The sequence below is a fragment of the Aulonocara stuartgranti genome (genome assembly GCF_965226115.1).
Source record: "Aulonocara stuartgranti genome assembly, chromosome: 20".
Taxonomy (NCBI): Eukaryota; Metazoa; Chordata; class Actinopteri; order Cichliformes; family Cichlidae; genus Aulonocara; species Aulonocara stuartgranti.
The window spans coordinates 25,618,392-25,641,177 of NC_138956.1; the positions used below are offsets into that span (position 1 = coordinate 25,618,392).

The following is a 22,786-nucleotide window of genomic DNA, read 5'->3' on the forward strand; positions in this document are numbered from 1 at the left end:
TTACAGATGGCAGAGCTTGACCAACTCTTCAAAACATTTACCTACTTGTGTTTTTTAGTTTACCGTATGTATTTTGTGCTGCTTAATAGCTAATGTATGTTTACTTTTAAAAAACAAAGGTTTTCCCCTCTTTATTTTTGTTAGCATGCTTTTCAAATTCACATATCAAAACAAAACCTACATATGTTTGGAAAAAAATATATAAATATACAATATAGTATTATGGGTGTTAGAATTACACTGGTGTGTATGGGTGTGTGTGCTTGAGCTTCAGTGCATTAACTGATGGGTGGACAGTCAACTCCAGGATTTTCTGATAGAGAGCAGAATTCAAATTTCCAATTAGCCATCAAGGTCCTGAAGTTCAAGTTTGCTTCATTTTTAGAGGCAGGTAGGTTTGGATAGCTTTCTCTCTTAATACATGATGTGAAGCATAAAAGTGCAACAAAAAACAAAAAACCCCAAACAAAACTAAAGGGCCCAAATTCTTTTTTCCCTGCACTGTATTTTTAGCTGGCTACTCAAACACAGTCCATCCAGCTTGTGGCACTCGAGTCCACTCAAAGCGGTCTGAGACTTATGTGAAATGCACCAGCTGCACTGAGCTGTAGTTAAAAAAAAAACTGTGTTGAAATTAGACTTCCCCTTTGCAATAAGCTCTTTCAGTTGATTGCGTAATAGGTACAAACTTTAACAAACCGACCTGTTGCAACAGTGTCATCCTGTTACAGTAACACAGCTGAAGTGAGCTCCTTAAAACGACTTGGACTATACCTGTGGCAATGACACTGAAAACACCTCAGTTTAGAGATTTAAAGTTGTGACCCAATATCTTTGGGTCCATCTAGTGCATATTAAAAAAAATGTAAAAGCTTTGAAGCTATTTTCTCCTTATGATTTATAAGAGACACATCAGAACAACAGCTGTGCAGCAAGATCTAACAATAAAAAGAATAGTTTTTAATAGTTATTAGGAACATCTATAGAGCAAACTAACAAACGTCTTACAGTTGCTGAGTACAATTTGTAATTTAATGTGACAGAATCACAAGGAAACGAAAAACAGAGACACAGATACACATGGCCTTTTGATACAGTGAGGTTACAGCAGTTTGAAAACAGATTAATTTAAGGGTAGTTTTAAGTAGCAATCGGTCAGTTCAGAGCACTGCTGCGTTTTATTTGCCTTCGGTGTATGTCGTGTCCATGGTCTCCACTGTCTTGATGAGAACAGGACCTGACCTTTGTCTCTGCATGGTAACGGGCACAGCTGTGGAGAAGTCGGAAAAGGGCGTCGCTTAGATCTCTGAGATGAAGGCTATTGTTATGATCTCATCTTTATTTGTAAAATACAGTGCTGTACTTACTTCGGTTGGGTACTGTTTGGACACTGAACACTCTTTCAGTGCCATCAACACAGTCGTTACTGGCAACAGCTGCTGAAAAGAAGACAGAAAAAAGAGAGAAGAGGGTGTCACTCTGATCCCCGAGATGAAGGCCATTAAGATGATCTCATCTTTATTTGTAAAATACAGTACTGTACTTACTTTTGTTGGGCACTGTTTGGATGCTGATAACAGAGTCTTTACCAAGTCTGTCAGGGTGAAAGCAGGAAATACATTATAGGGCATGTACTGGTAAAGTTATTCACACGGTTGTTCAAGTGAAGGTTGCAAAGCCCTTTGTGGCTCTAGAGGGAGCTGTGCAATAAACCTGTCTCATGTTTAAGATCCAGCAAAGAAAGACAAGTGATAAACCAAATTACCCAAAGTAATTGTTTTACCATTTTGTTTTTTTCCTGCCATAAAACTGGAAGACAGACTTCCAATAAACCATAAATCTCATCTATGTGTTACTTGTCAAAGTCTGGTTCTGGTTCTGGATGTGGATTGGGCTTTGCAGATTGGATGTAGATTTGTCTTTCAAACTTGCACCTGAAAGGCCGCTCTGCTCTACGACTGCAGTTACCACCAGTTGTCAAATACCTGTGGGTGTTTGCATTCCACCCCTGGGCTCAGTTCTTTATTGTTTAATGCAACACACCGAGGTGAACTATTTGAATAGTGAGACAAATATGTGGTTGTGAAACTATTAAAAACAACCAAACCAAACAAATAACTTCTTGTTTCTGACTGAGGCTTTTGCTCAAGGTGGTGTTTTTTTGTTTTTCTATACCACACCCAATTTCCATCTAAACTGTCGGATGACAGATGGTATGCACGTACAGTAGCTCATACAACCAAAAATATCAGTAATGATTAATATGTTTTAATCATTTTCTGAATCACTGTAGACAGTTTCCAAGCTGAAACCTTACATCAATGGTCATCCATCCATCCATCCATCCATCCATTCATCCATCCATCCATCCATCCATCCATCCATCCATTCATCCATCCATCCATTTTCTTCCTTAACACATTGTTGCCAGCAACCTCCTAAGTTCTGCTGGCTTACCTTTCTTCCTCTCCCTCCAGGAGTTTCCTGTAGGTGGAGATCTCGATATCCAGGGTCAGCTTGACATTCATGAGGTCTTGGTAGTCTCTGAGCTGCTTGGCCATGTTATGCTTGTCCTGCCTCAGAGCCGCCTCAAGGTCCTTAATGCGGCTTTTTGCATCTATTACAGCCTCTTCCCCTCGCTCTTCCATATCAGATATGCTTACCTCATTGTGGGAATACTGACAAAGAGAAAAGCTTTATTTAAATCTGAGCTTCACAGTGATTCCTGATGATTTTAATAATAATAATGGATTGGATTTATATAGCGCTTTTCAAGGCACCCAAAGCACTTTACAATGCCACTATTCAATCACTCTCACATTCACACACTGGTGGAGGCAGCTACAGTTGTAGCTACAGCTGCCCTGGGGCAGACTGACAGAAGCGAGGCTGCCATATCGCGCCATCGGCCCCTCTGGCCAACACCAGTAGGTGGGAGGGTAAAGTGTCTTGCCCAAGGACACAACGACCAGGACAGAGAGCCCGGGGATCGAACCGGTAACCTTCTGGTTACAGATGCGCTTCCCAACCCCCTGAGCCACGGTCGCCCCGATTTTGTAAAAATTGGGGGTTTTTGTGTGGGTTATGGTAACAGGAAAACCAAACTGCTTTTTCAGAGCAGCTAACAATAACTAAATGTATGCAATTAGCTGTCAGTTCAAGATGAAAAAATGTTTCCTTTGATTTGTTTTCAGTTTCCTTTCTTTTTATGAGAACAGGAGCTAAACCTGTTGTTCCTCTTGATACTTGTTAAAATCCAGTTTAAGATCAAACAGACTATGAGGTAGTCTTAAAGCCCTTCACTCACCTGTTCCTTCATAACATCAATCTCAGTCTGCCGACGAAGAATCATTCGCTTAAGCTCAGCTATTTCGGCCTTAGTGTTTTGCAGCTCGCTGTTATGTTGCTGGACCTGCACTTTCATCTGATCAAACTGGTGTGGAAAAATATCAAACAGCGAGACAAGGATATAAACACAGTAATTATTGGGTTAACAAATGCTGTTTTGACGTTGTAGTAGATTTATGAGCGGTAACTTCTGAGCCCTTTTCATGTCTCTATGCCCATTTTCCTAGTTGGTTTATTACATCAACAGTAATGAGCAAGAATTCATCTTAGACCTTCACCTTGCTCTTGTACCACTTTTCAACTTCTTCACGGCTGTAAGCAGCAATTTCTTCATACTGAGCCTTAACATCAGCTATAATGTGGTCCATGTTCAGGTTGCGGGAGTTGTCCATCTGCACCACCACAGAGGTGTCCTTCACACGCTGCTGCATGTCATACAGCTCCTTATTTAAAACAACACATACAGCGAAAGTTAAGAGGAAAAAATCCAGAATATGACACCTAATTTAATTCACTGATTTAAATTCTGAAAAGGTTTTTAATGTAAGCTTGTTTACCATCTGATACACTTCTTTGAGGAACAAGATTTCATCCTGAATAGCTGTCAACTGGCTTTCCAAATCCACCTTTCTCATAATTTTTTCATCCACATCCTGGAAGCAACAGAATAAATAAACAACTTTTCTTTTCACTGCTATTTTTTTTTTATTACTCACAAATAAAAGTATTAGTGTCATTGCATACTGCACCTTTTTGAGCAGTACAAAATCATTCTCTGAAGTGGCCCTGCAGTTGATCTCTTCCTCATACCTGAAACACCCACAAATATCAAATTACACACAGACAGACACCCCCCCCCCCACACACACACACAGAGTTCTTATCACTGTCCACTTTATTATCATATATCAAAGCTGAGCTCCTGCAGTGGTTTGATTTCTTCCACCAGGATACCTTACTTAGTCTTGTAGTCTTCCACAGTCTCGACCATGGCTGTGCACTCATTTTCAAGCCTCACTTTATCGTGTCTGCAAAGCTCCAGCTGTTTTTCCAGGTTGGAAATGAACGTCTTAATAATGGACTCCGCATCATCAGAGGAGGGGGCGCTTTGCTGATTCAGGAGCTTCCACTTGGTTTCCAGCACTTTGTTCTGCTGCTCCAGCTGTCTGACCTGACACACGAGAAGGGATACGAACAAATTCCAACACAGTCCCACTTTAGGTTTTAAAAGAAGCTTCAAATGCCACCGAGTTAACTTGGAATAATAATAATAATAATAATAATAATACATTTTATTTATGAGTGCCTTTCAAGTCACCCAAGGACACTTTAATGGTTTATAATAAAAAGATTTTAAATGTGACAGTAAAATTTCCTCTTACCTTTTCGATGTAGGATGCAAACTTGTTGTTAAGAGTCTTCAGCTGATTTTTCTCCATGGTGCGTATAGTTTGGACGGTGGGATCAACTTCTAAGTTTAGTGGGGCAAGCAGGCTCCTGTCGATTGTTACTGGTTTGATATCGGTAGCGGTGCTGATTTGGCGGATGGAGTTGGATCCCATGGAACTACTGCTGAATCGCCCTGAAGGTGAGTTCAGCAGGCTCTTCCGCTTGCTCCTCAGACTCATGGTGCTGTTGAGTTTGCACTGCTGGAAAGGATGGGGAGCTCAGCTGGTAGAAGTGGTGGTATAGCTCTGTTGTGCACGTTTTATCTTTTTGGCTGCTTTATAAGGCAGAACTGGGCGTGTTGTGATAGTGAAGTGATTGAATGTGGGTAAACCAGTTTGACACATACCTCGTGCTCTCCCACCTACCCCTCACTTTAAAGATGCAACAGGAAACTATTCCTGCTCCACAGCTTCAGGTGAGTTCCGTAACAAACTAAAAGTCTGCACTCACACAGTCTGAAAACTCAGTAAATCAAGAAGTCATCAAGAAAAATAAAACATTCCCTGTTATGAATAAAGAAAGATTTTATTTAACATAATGAACTGCAGAGCCACAAGTTTTTAATGTAAATTTAAGTCAGTATATGCAGAAAATTCTTTCAGTAGGCAATGTTACTTTTGGAAATGTTCCCAAATATTATAATATGCATTACACACTGGAAACTACATGCACATCAGTGGACCTCGTAAAACCTCCCTTAACTGAAAGAGAAACTCTGAAGTCCTGAAACTCTAGTAGTACGTTTAATAAAAAAAAGTCACAAATTTTCTGGAAAACTGTTATTTTTCTTCTTGAGGTACTAAACTAGTAAATATGATTGTAAGAGAGTAAAGTCAAAAAAGTACAAGGAAAACCTTACCAACTAACTACGCCCTCATAACCTCACACACTCCACTCATTAACAGGAAGCTCCTTACTTGGTTATTATGGACTAAAGTATTTCTTTATTTCTATCTTTGATTGATCTCCACTGCTGCTGCCTCTGTGCTGTGATAAATTTGACACAGTTATGACAGTTATGATTACAAATTATCAACCATGGGGCAGGGTCGGGGGTTCGAATTCACCGAATGGCTACCCTGAGGTACCCCTGAGCAAGGTACCGTCCCTACACACTGCTCCCCGGTGTGGCTGCCCGCTGCTTCACTGAGTGAATGGGTCAAATGTAATTTCCCCACTGGGATCAATAAAGTACACATTATTATCCTATGGAACAAAAGAGGAAAATAGTTTGATTTAAAAATTTACCACACTTAAATTAAATGTGTTTTCACTAATGTTAATAGAAACCAGTTGTACTAAAAAAAAGGAAACCTGTCTGTTCTCTTGTTTGTTTTTCAAACCCTCCCTCTCTCCCTGCGCGTCCAATTATCCAATCATCGCTTTCCTTTAAGCAAACAACTACTGTACAAAGGAAAAATGTTCTCACATAACCAGATTTATAAGGGTTTGTTTGTATGACACTGAATCTGTGCCACCCGCTCAACATTTCATCAGAGCTGAATAAAGTCAAGAGAACAGAGTGAGCGTCATGCGTATACTTAAAATGCTTTTTGCATGACACTGAATATTTCCTTCGGGTCTTCCTTTGACAGAAATGAAGATTGCTTCATTCAATTCATTCATTAGTCTCAGATCAATGCTGGATCTGAGACTAAGGTCTCAGATCCAGCGGTCCTGACAAGCCTGGTTAAGGTAAAACATTTCTCCTTGGCGTTAGCGAGGCAAACCAAAGAATGAAATGGCTGATATGAACTCTTTAAATGAGGACGCCGTGTACAGAGTCAACACATCACAAAACATGTGTAATGCATTTCTTCTTTGGAAATTTGTTGTCAATGTCACTCACTCATGAGTGTTGGGAAACAGTCATTATCAAGTGTGAAAATGAAAACTGGGAAGTAGCCAGGTGCATTATCAGGGTTAGTAAAAAAGAAAATCGCTTCTCATTTCTTCTGCTTTCATTATCATTGATTCAAAACAACCCCAAAACAACAACAAACAAACAAAAACAAAACAATAACACTGTTTGCACTTCTTTTATTAACAAAGCTTATTTGTTGTAGTTTGTGTCTTGATATGACATCATAGTTATTCTGGAGGTGGTGAATGTGACTGGAGATTCTGTTAGAGTGTTAGTGGAAGAGCTGAACGGGTGAATTTACTTAAAAAAAAAAAAAAGATTTTCTGACTAAAGTAAAACTGTCTCTTCCTATAAGTATGCTTACTTTTACTGTTGTCCACATCTCAGGGTCAGCATCACCCATCACTATGCTCAGCAGCTCAGTACCCGTCTGGGAAGGAGCAGATACAAGGAACAGTTCCTGTTTCTGTACAGGCAAGCTCAAATAATCCCACATACTGTAAAGCTGAACAGCTCTATAGAATAATTTTTTTGTCCTGCTGGAAGGGACGATGTGGTCGACCTTATCGATTGCTATCAGTATAAGGATGACCAGGTCGATGATGTGGATGCATTTAAAAGAGAGCCCTATATTCTCTACTTTAAAACTCATAACACAGGTCAATCTTTGCCCCTACTGAAGCTTATGGTACCTGGTTCAGTCAGAACAAGGAGTTAGGTCTGTGTGTGTACATGTTAGTCAGTTGCTGGGACATCAGCAGTATGTACGAGTCATTTTTAACCGTGGATCTGTTTGTTGAATGAGTCTGATGCAGCGTGACATGCTAATTACAGCAGACTGCAGCAGGTTTATCAAGTTTAGTGTCTTGTGTGAGCAGGGAAATATGTTTAACTTACAGTATGTAACTACAGAGGATGTTATTGGAGTCAAGTCAACTGTTTCTGTTGCAGTGCTGAGGGATATAGTTCCGATCCCGATGCATTTTTTGAGTTGTGATACACATAGATAAAGATATATAGAGACAGAGATATCAGGTCAGAGGAATCTCATCTATTGCACAACCTGTAAATTATCACTCAGTGTCCTCATATTTTCTTTAGGGATATTTAAAGTTGTATTAGCCTGAAAAGCTGCGTTTTTGTTTTTTGTTTTCTTAATTTCCTTTAGAATGTAATGATCCTGGGAGACTTCAGGGCAGATGGCTGGTATCTCTCATCCAAGGAAAGGGAGGAGATCCACATTCGCAGTGACAAGAACTCTTACTGGCTGATTGGTGATAACGTGGACACCAGGGCAAAAACAAGTGATCATCACGCTTATGACAGGTTTGTTAGAAAGATTTGTGGCAAGATATACAATTGTGGTCAGAAGTTTATTTGCCCTCGTTGAGGGCATGAATGTCAATGTAATGTTTGGCTTTTATTGATTTATTTGAAGTGTTTTTTTCCAGGATGGAATAATTATACAGCATACATCTTTAATGATTAAAAAAAAAGAAAGAAGAATTGGATGCATACGTTTGAATTTATTTCTTTAGTGGTCACAATCAACTACAACTGGTAGTTTCTCCAAGATTTAAGCTGCACAATCATTGCACCCTGGAAAATGAACAGTTCAAAGAAATTATTGAAAGCCCAGAATTATCATAACATTTATACCCATGATGACTGTATGTAAATGTCTAACCACAACTGCATATGTTGTTATGTGAATTCATGAATTGAATGAATGCACATCTTCCACAGGATAGTTGTGTATGGAGAAGATATGCTGGCAGCCATTGTGCCAAACTCAGCTAAACCATTTAACTTTCACAAAGAGTTTCAAATGACAGAAGAAATGGTGAGCTATCTGATCTATCCCTCTTCTTGATATGCACTTGAATGGCTATTTTTCTTTTCTATTTTTCATTTTATACACAAATCCTTGTGCCCTTAGGGTGAGCGATCACTACCCCGTTGAGGTGGAATTGCTATTCCCTTTTGGGTGAAAAAGAGCAACAACAGATGTGCAGTTGTTGACACCCAGCAAGGATTCAGGAGAGCTGTGACAGGTAAAGAGCAAAACACTAATATACTTTATCTTGTTCCTGATAGATGTGGAAAAAGCTGGGATACAACCCAGCTCAGAAAACTAGATGGAAAATTCACATAAAGGAAGAAAGCAGTGATTTCCAAATGCATTTTAACTTGTATTTCAAGAGTCAAGTCGAGTCAAGAAAGCCTTTATTTGTCACATGCAAGTTCCCCTGCAGCAAAATGGGACCCTCCCTGACCTTACATACACAACACAGACATCACATGGGGAGACAGGTCAGAGACCGGTAGTATTATGGAAAAACACTGAAATGTACACTACAATGGGCAAGACAAGGAGGGGGAAAAAAGAGACCTCTACTCATGCTGGGCTCCTATGGGGGGACAGCATGAGAACAGAAAACAAAAAAAACCTCCTCTGCACAAAGAGCACAGAAATGTCCACATCACAACATCATGAAGCACGTGACAAGCAAGCTGACAAGCTGATACACCAAACTGCTGAGGTCAGCACGCTGATAAAACATGAGAAAAACTGTGAAGTCTCTTAAAACAGTGCTCCTTAATGAAAGAACAGGAAGTGTTTTGGACTGTTCGCTACTTAGGGTGTGTAAAATAATTCAAAGTTTTACCAGTACACTGAAAAGCAATCCGGGATTTTGGAGCAAACTACCAACGTACTCCCTTCATGCAAACTGCGTTTTGCATGAATCACAAAGGCATGGCTGCGTAAAAGGCATGGCGTGTGCACCTGCCTGCCTCCCGTCAACACTTCTATTCAATAGAGAAGGTATGTTTGCAGGAAGAATGAAAACAACTGAATCACTGGCTCTCTTGGTGTTTTTGACCCTTAAATGTCATTTAGCATTGTGAAAAAGAGTGGATATAATAAAGAATAGTGACATATACTCGCCTGACCCAATATTTGCATTGTTGCATGTATCAGAATCAGTCATATCTGTGTGACGAAACATTCTCAGTGCAATACAGGCCAAAGGTAATTTGCAAATTGCAGTTGGAATTTAAAATTACGCCTCTCATTTGTTGTGATTAGATGTTATTCTTCTTTTGATGTTTTAGTGCAGTGTAGCCTCTATGAAGGAATTTGGGAGTGTCATTTTTGAATTCAGTTTTCATTTTTGAACCGAATGTGTCATGAATTCAGTGGTTTCTCACATACATCTGCTTTAAAGATTTTGTAACTACTCTATACATTTGGGGTGATAAAAGGTCATGAAATCTTACATCCAAGTTTAAAAGGATGGGGCTTTGGGACATTTTCACTTTTCTTATTGTATATAAATAACAGCAATAATGAACTGTTTTTACTAACACTTAGAATCTTTTGGTCCAAAGCCCAAGTTCAGCTATGAGTCATAGAGCTTTTGTTTTTTGTTTATTTTACCTAATAAAGCTTAACTTGTATTTACAGACTGGTCTATAGCTGGACCAACTGTGATGTTTGAAATTAATTTGAACTGTCTGAGCAACAATCTTTACCAAAACTGGTGCACATGATCTATAAACTGGGTCTTAGTGTTTCTAAGTTTTGTCACAGCAAATTAAAATTGGAGTTGAGTTAATATCTCAACAACCTTTTGATCTGTGATCAAAAACAAACTGGTTACACGGACCACACACTGTATTACAGAACTGGATTTAGTCTTTTCCAGGTAACCTCAGGGTTAACCCTGGGTTTGTGTGGGTTAGTGTGAAGGCGGTTCACTTGTTATCTCTGTAAATTGCCATAGTAACATAACCTGCTCCAGAGCAGATTATGTTCCAGATTAGAGATCAGCGAGTAGGAAATCAGCGATTTCTGATCCGAAATTGATTCTCTGAAAAAGCATTGCCATTCCTGGAAAATCCCTCAGAAATCTGTGTGTGAACAGTAGGAGCGTTAAAGTTTTGCAGTAGCGTGTAATGTCTTCGTGTTTCCCTGATGATTAGAAAGAAAAGAGGCAACTTTATTCTTAGATATTTTTTTTCTGACTATGAACAATTTTACAGTTTTATTGTTTGATAAGCCTCAGCACACAATCTTAAAACAGATAACCTGATTGTATTTGCTGACTTTCCATTCAATTTGCATAGAGAGTAATTTTGAATGCAGTTTTCATATTTATCTTCAGGATATTTGATTATAATCCTTCAGATTCTCCTGTCTTAAAGATAGGGTTGAGTCTGTTCACTTGCACAGTTAGCCAGCTTTCTTATCAGGCTTTGCAAAGCGCATTTGTCCAATGTTGTTAAAAGTAAACAACTTTACAGTAATTTGCATCTTACTTTTATTAAGAGTGAAAACAGGAAGTGAGAAAGTAACTCAGAACCATCAATCTACCACACACACACACACACACACACACACACACACACACACACTTTTCTGTTAAAGTGTGTTTATTGTGTTTTTTCTCCTCCCAAATAACCAAGCTTAACCAAGTTAAGCTTTTTTTTTCTTTTTAGGATTCTGAATAAATATTGTGACATACAGTACAATACAAAATAAGTAAATATGGGTGTAATGCACGTATTGCCTCTGTCTGTTACTGAACTGCATGACACAGCACTGTGGCCTTGTATGCCTTGGCTTGGCCTAGTTAAGAGCAAGAAAATAGGGCAAGGTTTGTCTCGTAGTTCTTTGGTCAAATAGCGGAATGAAACATCTTCTGACAGCTGCTTAATCCGATGAAAAGAATGTACTTTAACAAGAGCGAAAGGCGCTATTTAATTGCATTTTTACCACTTGTTCAAATCACACATAAACGAACGACGTGACGGCATGACGTGTACCGTTCAAGTTAACGGCGTAAGCTCGGAAATTCAGCTTTTATATATTGAGCACGGGTTGCTACTTGTTCAAGTTATGCCTCTGCGGTTAGAATTATCAGCTCATTGTAAAACTTTTAAAAGATTTCTATTCATGTGGCTCACAAGTAAAAAAAAAAGGATTTAGTAGTGCGGATAAAGAATAGCATATAGCTGCCGTTTTTGCAGTTATTCCCTTACGTTTGTGAAGTGTACGCTGATGTCACGTGACTGCTGGACCTCTTCGACCAAAACACCGAGGACCCCGCACAGCTTGTCAACAAAAAACAACGGTGACAACTTTCTCAGCGTTCACCGAGCAAAACTCTGAAGCTACAGCAAACCATCACTCACCTGTCCGGTAGACAGGCCGTCTCAATGCATTACAGAGGACCGAAAACACCGCGGCGATTATGGATGTGTACGATTTGTTTAGTAGTTGCAGAAAGGGCGACATTTGTAGAGTCAGGTAACCATCAGCTCTGCTGAGCTTATTATGGCTTGTGTGCTCGATGATAACTTATTTTACTTTACTGTGTTTGCCGGTGAGAGTTCTAGCATAGATTGGGCTAGCTTTTTCTACAATGCAGTCTTGCAGTTTAACTTCGGTTTTATGCAAATAAACGCGAGTTAACCACAGAAGGCAGTGTTGCTAACAGGAGCCACGATGAGCCAGTTTGTAACTGTAGCTAATTGTGTAGGTCAGCTCCTCGGTGTCCAGACGTAATGATCGCACTAGGTATCAGTGTCGGATGCTCAACCGGATATCTAGTCTCCTGCTATAGGACAGAGTTACCCCGAGAATTACGAGGAAAGAGCTTGACAGGACAGCAAAACTATGCTTAGCTGATCGAAGGAATCATCAGTGGTTACAATGTATACATAAACCAATTGTTGCAGAGTCCAATAAAGGGGGCGTGTCTGTACAGTCATGTGTTCTAGAAAGTTTTCATGGGATTCATTGCAGTCCTGTGTTTCCATAGGAATTAAGAGGCCAAATAGCAACCAGGCTGGCACTAGTAATTGAGTGCACTTGATAATTTGATGACCAGCAAGTGTGAGGAGCTCTATGAAGATTTTAGAGGTTTTAGCAGTTTGCTGGTCTGGAGCATTCACGTGTGTTAACAGAATGTCCAGCAAATTTATCATAGGTTCAGACTGTGTAGTGCTTACAGAAACAAACATTGCACAATCAATAAGACTTCTAGAGCCATGTACTTTAGACAGATGACCATATTTAGACCATAATGTACAGCAGAAAATCAAAAACAACAAACACCTCATACTAGTTGTCAAGCACTGGGATAAAGGGGTGATGATTTGGATTTGTTTTGCAGCCACAGGACCTGGGCTTCTTGCAACAATGCAATCATCAAGTCGAACATAAAATACTCTGTATACCAAAGTATGCCAGAATCAAATATGAGCCAGCCTAATTATCCAAGCCATCAGAACTGCATGCCTCCAAGTTTTACTTATTAGTACTGTAATAAATGAATGCAAATGATTTTGTAAAAGAATGATGTCATAGTCATGAAAGCGGTTCAATCTCATGCTGAGAAGCTGCTTTTTCAAATTGATTAGAATGAATAAGGGGATTAATTAATCAAACAGAATTCAATAATTCTATAAAATAAAATCATTTGTATATACCCTCCTCATCCTGTGTGACGTATGTATCTGTTTATTTTTATTTAAATCTTGGCGTTTTGTATGGTGAGTCGTGTCTGTGTTTATCGAAGCGCATCACTGTAACCTCTCTGCTCTTTGCCTAGATACCTTGTTGAACAAAGAGATGTTGACCTCAATGTAAAAGATAAATGGGACAGCACTCCATTGTAAGTACAGTATAGGCAGCTGATGTAATTCTCCCATCAACGCCGCATCATAATCATAACTGCTTTTAATATAAACACTTGTGTGCTTCAGGTATTATGCTTGTCTCTGTGGTCACGAGGAGCTGGTCCAGTACCTGTTGGCTAGTGGTAAGTTACAATCAGTTATAATCAAATAACACAGTATTAAACTGATGTGCTGTGCTTTAGAACTGCTCTGACATATTCTGTTGTATCATTCTAGGCTTTGAAATTTTTGATTTCATTTATTCATTTGTTTTTTTTTAGGTGCCAAGTGTGAAGCCAACACGTTTGATGGCGAGAGATGCATGTATGGCTCCCTGAGCGACTCTGTTCGACGCCTGCTCAAAGACTACAAGTGTGTAAGCATCCGCGCCATGCAGCGGGATGATTTCAACTACTTTCTGCACATGTAAGGGTCATGATTTTTATGTTGAAAAGAAACAAGAAAATAAGAGCAATAACAGGATGTTATAGTACGTTTGTCTAATCCAGACATTTCTGGGTTTTTTCTTTAGGTTGCTAGAGCAGGGTCAGTATAGTGACGTCAAATTCCTGGTTCACGGACAAACGTTTCTAGCACACCGATGTGTTCTCAGTGCTCGCTCAGAGTACTTCACGGAAATGTTTGAGACCAAATGGAAAGGGAAGAACTTGATCAACCTCAAGCACCCTTTGGTAAGTCTATATGTTTTCATTAGTGTCCTGTTATATCACCATGTGTAATTCACAATTTTTAGTTATACTGTATGGATAAAGGCTGTTTTGATTTCAGATCAATCCTGCTGCCTTTGGAGCAATTCTACAATATTTCTACACAGGTGGGTGAAAAATATACCAGCTGATCTTCCATGTATCGTACAGGAGAAACCGGTGTTGTTGGGCAGGAAGGAAAGAAGGAAAATGCAAAAGATACAAATAAAATACAAACGAATATAAAATAAGTACGATAATACACTATATACAACGGTAGCATACACAGTATGTGATTATGGCTATGGTTGTGGAAATATGCAGGACATAAATTTAACTATTCTACCACTACTATTCCTATGTAAGTAACAGATATCTATAATTATAGACATGTACACGCACACACACATGTACATACATCTGTATACATATACCTGCACACGTCCATACACATAGAAGGTGCATTATGCATGAAGTGGTGAGTTATCGAATCTGCTTTTGGGATATAAATAAATAATGGTAAAATAATTTGATCTTTAAGAAGAAATTGCACACGCTACTCTTTAATGAAATGTTGTAGAAAGCATGCTTGGATGATAGTTGGATTGTATTTAATGTAATATTTTTATAACATGCAAAAATCTTAGTAAGAAAATGTTGTTTCTTTATCTCTGTTTCAGGACGGATGGATATTGATATAAGTCTTGTGGAGGACAGTAGACGACTGGCTAAACAGTGCAAAATGGCAGATCTCATAGAAGAGCTGGAGAATAAATGCAAACAAGTGTATGAATTTGGTAAGGCAGAACTCTTAATTTATATTTACTTGAGTAATGCACGTACAACTTTAAGCCAGTCTTAAGATACCTCTCATTTCTCTTTTATTGTAATTTTTAAAGAGGTTTTAAGCAATAGTTCTTCAGGCTTTCTTAAAGTCTTTCTCAGTTTTTTTGGGATCATGACAATGAGCCCAAAAAACTCTGCCAGCGTAGTAAAAGCATACCTGGATGATAAAACACAGTGGAGCTCTCCCAGAGCCCGGACCAGAACATTATTAAAGCAGTGTGGGATCATCTTGACAGAGAACTGAACAAAAGGCAGAAGCATCCAAAGAACAGCTTTGTCTTTCAAGAAGCCTGGAGAACTATTCCTGAAGACAAAGAGATTACAAGAAAGCTGCCTAAGAGACTTCATGCTGTTGAAGGTAGTCATACTAAATGTTGACTTTTAAGCTCGTTCCAGCTCTGTTCGCCTTAAATACTGTATTTCCATTGCATGTTTGCACATGCTTCAATAAATCTCTGGACCTATTTCTGCTTTCGTTAGAAAAATATATAAAAAAGGAGTGGCTCAAGATTGCATATTCCTGATGTAATGCAGTTTTTCCACTTAGCCTCAAAATACCAGACCACCTTTTAATCCCATATGTTTTTATCTAGGACCATGTCCACACTAATACGTTTTCATTTGAAAACGCATCTTTTTCTCTCCATTCGGGCCTTTTGTCCACATTGAGACGGCGTTTTCGGTCAAGGAAAACGCAGCATTTTGAAAACGCTCTCCAAAGCGGATACATTTGAAAACGACGTTTTTGCATCGCACTGTGGACAGCGAACCCGAAGCCTTTTCGAAAACGATGACACATTTTAGTCATGTGATGCAATCATGTGACCTATTAAACTAAGATAGCAGATTGTATTATACAGCAGTTGTTTTGTTTGCTCTCAATTTTGACAGCCCTATTAAAGATTATGGGCGATCGTGGCTCAAGAGTTGGCAGTTCGTCTTGTAATCGGAAGGTTGCCGGTTCGAGCCCCGGCTCGGACAGTCTCGGTCGTTGTGTCCTTGGGCAAGACACTTCACCCGTTGCCTACTGGTGGTGGTCAGAGGGCCCGGTGGCGCCAGTGTCCGGCAGCCTCGCCTCTGTCAGTGCGCCCCAGGGCGGCTGTGGCTACAATGTAGCTTGCCATCACCAGTGTGTGAATGTGTGTGTGAATGGGTGGATGACTGAATGTGATGACTGAAAGTGCTATACAAATACAGGCCATTTACCATTAACATCAGTTTGTACATGCTCCAGATAGCTTTTCTTCAGATTCTTTACTTCACTCGCTTTTGCAAATTTGTACCTTTGTGTTATTCGCAGCAACAACTCCACCTCATTGTTAGTCCATTTAAAAAACTCTGTGCTTTTCCTCAACATTTAGCTGGGACGTTTCAAAGAGCTGGAAAGTAAATAAACGGCAGACAGAAATGAGGCAGGGTCGAATCTTCTTGCGTTTCACGCATGCGCAGGACTGGAACGCAAGCGTTTCCAGCCGTTTCAATGTGGACGCGCAACTCTGTGAAAACGACTGATAATGATAGTGTGGATGCGGAGCGTTTTCAGACGAAAGCGCCATTTTCAAATCTATCCGGGCTAGTGTGGACGTAGCCTAGAGCTGTTGTTTTTTTCGCCCACTAATGATGAGTTTTCCATCTTGTCTTGTTTTCTTTCTGTCCTCATATCAAAGTGTCCAATAAACCGGGAATCTGTGTCAAAGTTCTCACCCTCGAGCCTCACAGCTGTCAACTTCAGGATGAGATGGCTCAGTTAGCAGACTGTGCCCTGCCCACTGAATTAAGGGTGAGGACATCATGGCAGTAAAATAAGTATTTTAGCTGAACACCGCATTCATTCCTGTTGATTCTCTTTAGGTTGGATTTGGTGAGCTTCCCTTTAACAGAGTCGACCGCTTCCCTACTTATCCCGACATCTGCTTCAGAGTCGATGGTTACGATTTCTTGTGCCATAAGGTACGGATGAGAAAATCCTCACAGTGTCTTCTCAGTTACAGTGCAGACTCCCACACCACCGCAGCATAAACATGAATGTGAATGACTGAAGTGCAGTTGTGCGTCTCTCTCCAGGCATTTTTCTGTGGACGTAGTGATTATTTTAAAGCCCTCCTGGAGGACCACTTCAGTGAGGGAGAGCAGCTCCAGTCTCAGCCCAGCACCCCAGTGATTACTTTACACAACATCTCACATGAAATCTTTATCCACATCATGTATTACATCTACACAGATGACACTGAGGTTTGTGCACATTTTTTCTTTCTGTGATGTTTGCATCCCTAATAAATCATTCCGCACTTTTTTATTTAGGAAAAAAAGGATCTTTGAAAACAAACATCGATTATAAACACAGACAAACCTGTGTAGCAAAGCTTAATTGTTAAATACCTGAACAATTGTGATCCTGGTGAGGATTTCTCATCATATTGTAAGAGAAGCTTTCCTGTATTGATATGGCAACATCAGAGCCATAGTGGATACAGAGGCTTACGGCGAAAGTGCTTATGAAATAAATATTGTCAAACTAGACAGATTTTTGGGTCGGTGAAACTGAATGTGATGCGTAAAACTGTTGGTTGGCTCTAGTTTTTGACTCCAAAACTAAAAAAAATCTTTATTGAAACCAGAAATGAGTACAATTTTGGTTAAAATAGGGGTAGGTCCTAATTTTTACTTTCATCTTCTTAAATTAAATTTTTGATTAATTTGGCCTGATGTGAACTACAATTCATAAAATCATAATTGCCTCGTGGGCAAAAAAGGATGTTGACAACAGAGCTGCCAATCAGGAGACAAAGATGAAGACCGTGGAGGAGGTAGATGAAGGTTGGTGTGAAATAGAGGCAGATCATCTGCTGTGGTGACCCCTAGAGGGAGCAGCTAAAAGAAGATCTCTAATGTAAAAAAGTCCTATTAGTAGCATTTTTCACATTTTCTTCCAGTATGCTGTTGAAAGACACGTAATTCACAGAACTTGTATCAGTGAAATGCATACAGCATTTGCATTTCCTCTGCTGGTGCCCTCCGTTGTTAAATAATTCACTGTGGTTTTTTTGTGGAGGCATCCATAAACAGACATGCAGCCAAGTAATAAAGCAGATATATTTACATGTTGTAATATCCTAGGCAAAAGAGATCTGGGTTGATTAGTTAGACTTTCTCTGTGTCACAACAGCTCATTTCCACACATCTGGGCCAGTTTTTTTATTATTACATAAAGCTGCTATAAGCTTAGAATTTATGATTAAAATAGGAGACACGGAACTGGGCACTAATTAGCTATTTTAATTGTCATATTTGGAATTAGAGCATTAAAATCCACAAGTGACGGCACATTTTGTCTCAGAAGCAGACAAATTCTGAAAAAATGCTCACCAGTGATCTCACACTGTCATCTTGAAATTTCTTAACTCGTTTGACAACCTCCCCTGTACCTTAATCGTAAGTTTTGACACTTAAATAAGTGTCACTAAAGATATTGATTTATATGTACAAGGCATCCAGAGGGAGGATTGCTGTTTTGAATTCTCGTGATAATAATATTCTCCCTGCTGGTTTCTCTGCATGTCCAGCTAATGACGGAAAACGTGTTTGATGTGCTGTGTGTGGCTGACATGTATCTGCTGCCGGGGCTTAAGCGCCTGTGTGGAAAGACGCTGGCTAAGACGATATGCGAGGAAAACGTTCTGCACATGTGGAAGACGGCCAAGCTCTTCCGTCTCTCTCGGCTAGAAGATCAGTGCACAGAGTTCATGGCCAAGATCATCGAGCGGGTGCGTGGCAGTGATGGTGTCCCATTGTCAGTGGGTCGTAGTTCTTCATTGTATCTGTGCTATTGTTCATGCTCATATTATATTCTAGTCAAACTCACAAATTCAGCTGGGGATCAAATAATTATTTCCCAGATTATAGGTACCTAAATGCATTGAGTTGTTGGAGTTTGATTGGCTAATTAGATGTTTGTGTTAACAACCAGTCGAAAATGCCCAAATGCCAATCATTAATGATGTTTTGATCTCTGAGACCATTTTATAATATTTTTGTTGCTGTTTCAGAACTACAGAGCTTATTTTTCCTTAAAAGTGTGTCAGCATCCCCCGAGTTCTCCATTAGGAAGAATTCACAACTGTCTACCTCTTGCATTCGTCCCATCACAGCTGGTGGAGCAAGCAGAGTTTGCCGAGATGGTCAAGGAGGACGCCGCGTCTTTAGAGAAGCGCCAAGAGACGGACTCGGTCCCCTTGGTGGACGACATCCGCTACCACATCGCCAGCAACGTGCAGACGTACAGTGCAATCGAGGAGGCTAACCAGAAACTGGAAGCCTTGGAGGAGCTGCTGGCGAGGATTAATATTGACTGCTGAGAGGTCTGCAGGTTTGTGATGCAGCTTCAGTGAAAGTTGAGGGCTTTTTTTTTTAATGGTGGATACTTTGCAAGGAGGTAACAAGCACGTCTAGTAAAACAAAAGTGAAAAAAAACACATGCATTTGTATGTTTGCAGTTTTTATTTTATTTTCAGCATATTGCATAGAATATATATTTGAAAAGAGCTGGTTATGTTTGGTGCAGATGTACAGAGAGCTGTTCGTTGTGGCTGTTTAACGTTTCTTTGAGAGACATACCAACTGTGACAAAACATATTTTGCAAAATGGGTTCTGAAGAGATCATGTGTAATATATTTACAACAGACTACAAAATGTCTTTGCACTGCGAACATGTGTGTTTAATTTAGATGGAAGTCGTGTGCAAGAATTTGAATGTTTAAAAAAAATGATAAACAAGTTTACTGAACTTCATTAAATATAATTTTTACGTTTTAAAAAAGGCAGCTGGTTAAATTGATACTTTCACACTCGAGAAATATTGGCAAAAAAAAGTTTATGTTCGCTTTATCCAGAAGATAATTGAATCTTCTTCTGATCCCTTTGTTTGGTGTTACGTAAAATATTGCTTTATGCCATATTTAATGTGCAGACGCACCTAAATATTAACATATTTAGTTGTATTACGCTGCTGTAGTTTGCCTCACTGTTTGAACAGTGACATTTCTCCAGCATGAATACTTACCCCTTCTAACACAGTAATGCACTTTATTTTAACCTAAAATGAGAAATCTGTCGCCTAGTGTGTGTACCAGAAAATAACTGCTCTGAATTTTACCAATAAAACAATATTGCACGCAAGAGTAGTGTTTTCTTCAGTTTCTTCAACACATTGTGATTTTTTTCCCTTTTTTGTGGTCTGGAGATTATCAATAACCAACAGGATGGATTTCAAATTAAATTTGTTGTTTAGTAGGTGAGCAGCAACCACTAAATTTGAGTTCTCTGACCTTTCATCGGCTTCTAAATTTTATCCAGTGCCATTCCTGCCAGCTCCACTCAGCACCGAATAAATCACACAGTTTTAAGCTAATACAGAGAACATTCAAGTGTCATCAATAATATTCCCACCCATCCGTTTTCTTCCATTTATCCAGTACGGGGTCGTGGTGGAGAGCTGGAGCCTATCCCAGCTGTGAAAGGATGGAAGGCGGGGCACAGCTATAGCAGGCCACCAGCTTACAGCAGGGCTAACCATTCACACTCACATTCAGTTTAGAATGACCAGTTAACCTATCAGCATGGATGCCTTTGGACTCTGGGAGGATGCTGCAGCTCACTGAGAGAACCAATGCGGACAGGGCGAGGACATGCAAACTACAGACAGAAATTTGAACCTAGGATCTTCTTGCTATGAGGCAACCACAACACCACTGTGCTGCTGTCATGATTTAGATTTGCTTAGTTAAATCTGGGTGGTGACTTATTTGGCCAAGCAAGTTACATTCGAGTCTATTTCAGCATTGCTTTGCAGGACAGCCTCACAGAGCTGTTGGGGTGAATGTGACCTGATGTATTCTTCTTTTCCTTAGAAAAAAAATAAGACAAAACATTTTTTTACTCTATAATAACATGGGATAGATAGTATTACTGCTAAGAAGAGGTTTGCTGGGTTTTAGATCCAGCCTTAAATAAAAGAGGGAAACACACTCTTTCCTTTCCACTTGTTTCATTCGTTCATTAACAAAAAATATCATTGTACATTTGTTTGATTAGAGGAGCAATTTAAGACACCTAAGGCACCTGGTGATGGCGCCATTTCTCAAGATTACCACTAAACTGGGTCCGTTGCTGTGAGTTTCACCACAGAATTGATGTTTCACCGACCCTTTTATTTGTGGGAAACAAATAATTCCTTCATCGGGGTCTTCAAACTCATGGGAACCTTTTCTTAATGGCACTGTTTTACTGTTTTTCCAAATGGCTTCATTATCACGAGTTCTCAACAGTGCCAAGAAGGGCTGTAAACAACTTAGACATGACTGTGCTAGCTGTGATTTAGATATGTGTGTACGTCAGTTACTGTACTTGTTCTATAGTTTACAATTCACATCCCGGTGGGGGCATTAAGCTTCTTTTCCAAGAACTGAAGACAAAACTCTGCGTCAACTTACTGAAGACGTGTTAGGACACATTAAAGTGCCGTTCACACCAAAGGCTAAGGGGCATCCTTTAGAAAACAAAGCCCTTGGCTTCCAGCCAGTATCTTAAAGGCTTAGTTTGCTGAAAAAGACTAGAATACACAATACAAGCAGATATTAAGCCAGCAGCGCCCTTTGTAAAGGTTTACGTGTTGTTCCTAAGCAACTTGTTCTTAGTCTTGAATGGAAAAATACATTCAGTACAATCCTACAATGTCAAACAATGGATGTGTACTCAGGGCCCAACAAGAATATATATATGTTCAAAGAACTATCCTCACTGTTCAGCACTGGAACTTCACACGTTCACATGTTCATTTATCTCCACAGTCAGCAAACCTCAACAAGCCAGTGCCTGAAAACCGTGAACTCTGATTGAGACTTCCTGGTACTAGCTAAATCTGACTTTTGACTGGAGGGATAAGTGGGTTAAGGTGCTGGGTATCTGCTGACCCAGGTGTAAATAAAAATCTTCAACATTTTGGTTTTTATCAAAATAATTAAACGGCTATTCAGTGAATTGTTCTTTGATGCGGTGAGATTGAAGAACTTTTCTTTCAGAGAAACCAGTAGTGGAAAGTTTTCACTTACTTTTCACTCATTTCATTAAAAAATTAGCCAGCGGACAAGCCCGCAGAGCCCTATGTATGGAGAATGAATCCTAATGACTTTGGCAATCCCCTGATTGTTACTGTAGTTTAACCATGGAGGTTACCTTTGAAGTTTTGAAATCGGGCATTACTTTGGTTGAGGAAGTCACCTTTACGGCCAGTAACAGATGGATAACTCACAGCTCTCTGACTTGGTGCTGATTAGGGTTTCTCAGGGATTACACAACCCTTAGCTTTTTTCAGCTAACTTGAGCCGCACCCAAATGTTGTGGTAAGCGCAGCAGCAAAAACATTCTTTGTAGCCTGTTGAGCAATTTATCAGATTCTCCCTTTGCCCTTTGTCACAGTATCATTTGGAGTAGTTTGCAAATGGACTTTACTATCAGTGGATCTCATTCACACCTAGCATGAATCGGGTTTTCTGATTCAGGAGTCTAATGGTGGTGCACAATATGCACCTCTATGCAGCTCATTAGCAGCACCAGAGGTAAAAAAAATAAATAAAAAATCAAATGTCAATGTGACATTAGGAAGTTTCTCTGTAACATGTTTTGATATGGCATGCATCAAACACTTCTAACTGCAATTTTAATAATAATTTCCATTTCAAATCCACTTCACCGCACTGGAATGCTAGCACATCAAATGGCTACTCCTCCTTTACGGAGCACACTGACCTGTACCAAAACAGTTATTGTTTTTATTGTTTTTTTTTCCATATCCAAGTTATGACTCATATATCTGTCATGTGTCCAGTA

The 22,786-nt window shown here is 39.6% G+C and overlaps 3 protein-coding genes across 5 annotated transcripts; 2 read left to right on the forward strand and 1 right to left on the reverse strand.

Annotated features, from left to right (window-relative positions):
• Positions 1 to 939: 939 nt before the first annotated feature.
• On the reverse strand, positions 940 to 5,247 carry LOC309697663 (keratin, type II cytoskeletal 8). 2 transcript variants are annotated; one of them, XM_082519758.1, is made up of 10 exons: positions 4,731 to 5,247; positions 4,308 to 4,519; positions 4,098 to 4,158; positions 3,906 to 4,001; positions 3,627 to 3,791; positions 3,308 to 3,433; positions 2,458 to 2,678; positions 1,548 to 1,594; positions 1,368 to 1,436; positions 940 to 1,270 (listed from the first exon to the last, which is right to left on the reverse strand). In XM_082519758.1, exons 1-10 carry the CDS (start codon positions 4,974 to 4,976, stop codon positions 1,179 to 1,181), a joined length of 1,335 nt encoding a protein of 444 aa, XP_082375884.1. In that variant the 5' UTR covers positions 4,977 to 5,247; the 3' UTR covers positions 940 to 1,178. The 2 variants fall into 2 exon arrangements, with proteins under 2 accessions (XP_082375884.1, XP_082375883.1); XM_082519757.1 differs by having other exon boundaries at positions 1,368 to 1,439.
• A 1,628-nt stretch (positions 5,248 to 6,875) lies between these two features.
• On the forward strand, positions 6,876 to 9,024 carry LOC309697724 (deoxyribonuclease gamma-like; the record flags this gene model as incomplete). The annotated part of the gene is made up of 6 exons (XM_082519840.1): positions 6,876 to 6,952; positions 7,049 to 7,160; positions 7,194 to 7,349; positions 7,830 to 7,987; positions 8,408 to 8,504; positions 8,601 to 9,024. Coding segments are annotated over 6 exons (624 nt in total), but the record flags the coding sequence as incomplete, so codon positions are not given.
• Positions 9,025 to 11,459: 2,435 nt separating this feature from the next.
• Positions 11,460 to 20,077, forward strand: abtb1 (ankyrin repeat and BTB (POZ) domain containing 1). 2 transcript variants are annotated; one of them, XM_082517482.1, is made up of 12 exons: positions 11,460 to 11,975; positions 13,282 to 13,344; positions 13,436 to 13,491; positions 13,630 to 13,774; positions 13,881 to 14,040; positions 14,138 to 14,183; positions 14,736 to 14,852; positions 16,569 to 16,681; positions 16,753 to 16,851; positions 16,966 to 17,133; positions 18,531 to 18,665; positions 19,050 to 20,077. In XM_082517482.1, exons 1-12 carry the CDS (start codon positions 11,920 to 11,922, stop codon positions 19,254 to 19,256), a joined length of 1,365 nt encoding a protein of 454 aa, XP_082373608.1. In that variant the 5' UTR covers positions 11,460 to 11,919; the 3' UTR covers positions 19,257 to 20,077. The 2 variants fall into 2 exon arrangements, with proteins under 2 accessions (XP_082373608.1, XP_082373607.1); XM_082517481.1 differs by having other exon boundaries at positions 11,463 to 11,975; positions 18,465 to 18,665.
• The last annotated feature ends 2,709 nt before the right edge of the window (positions 20,078 to 22,786 follow it).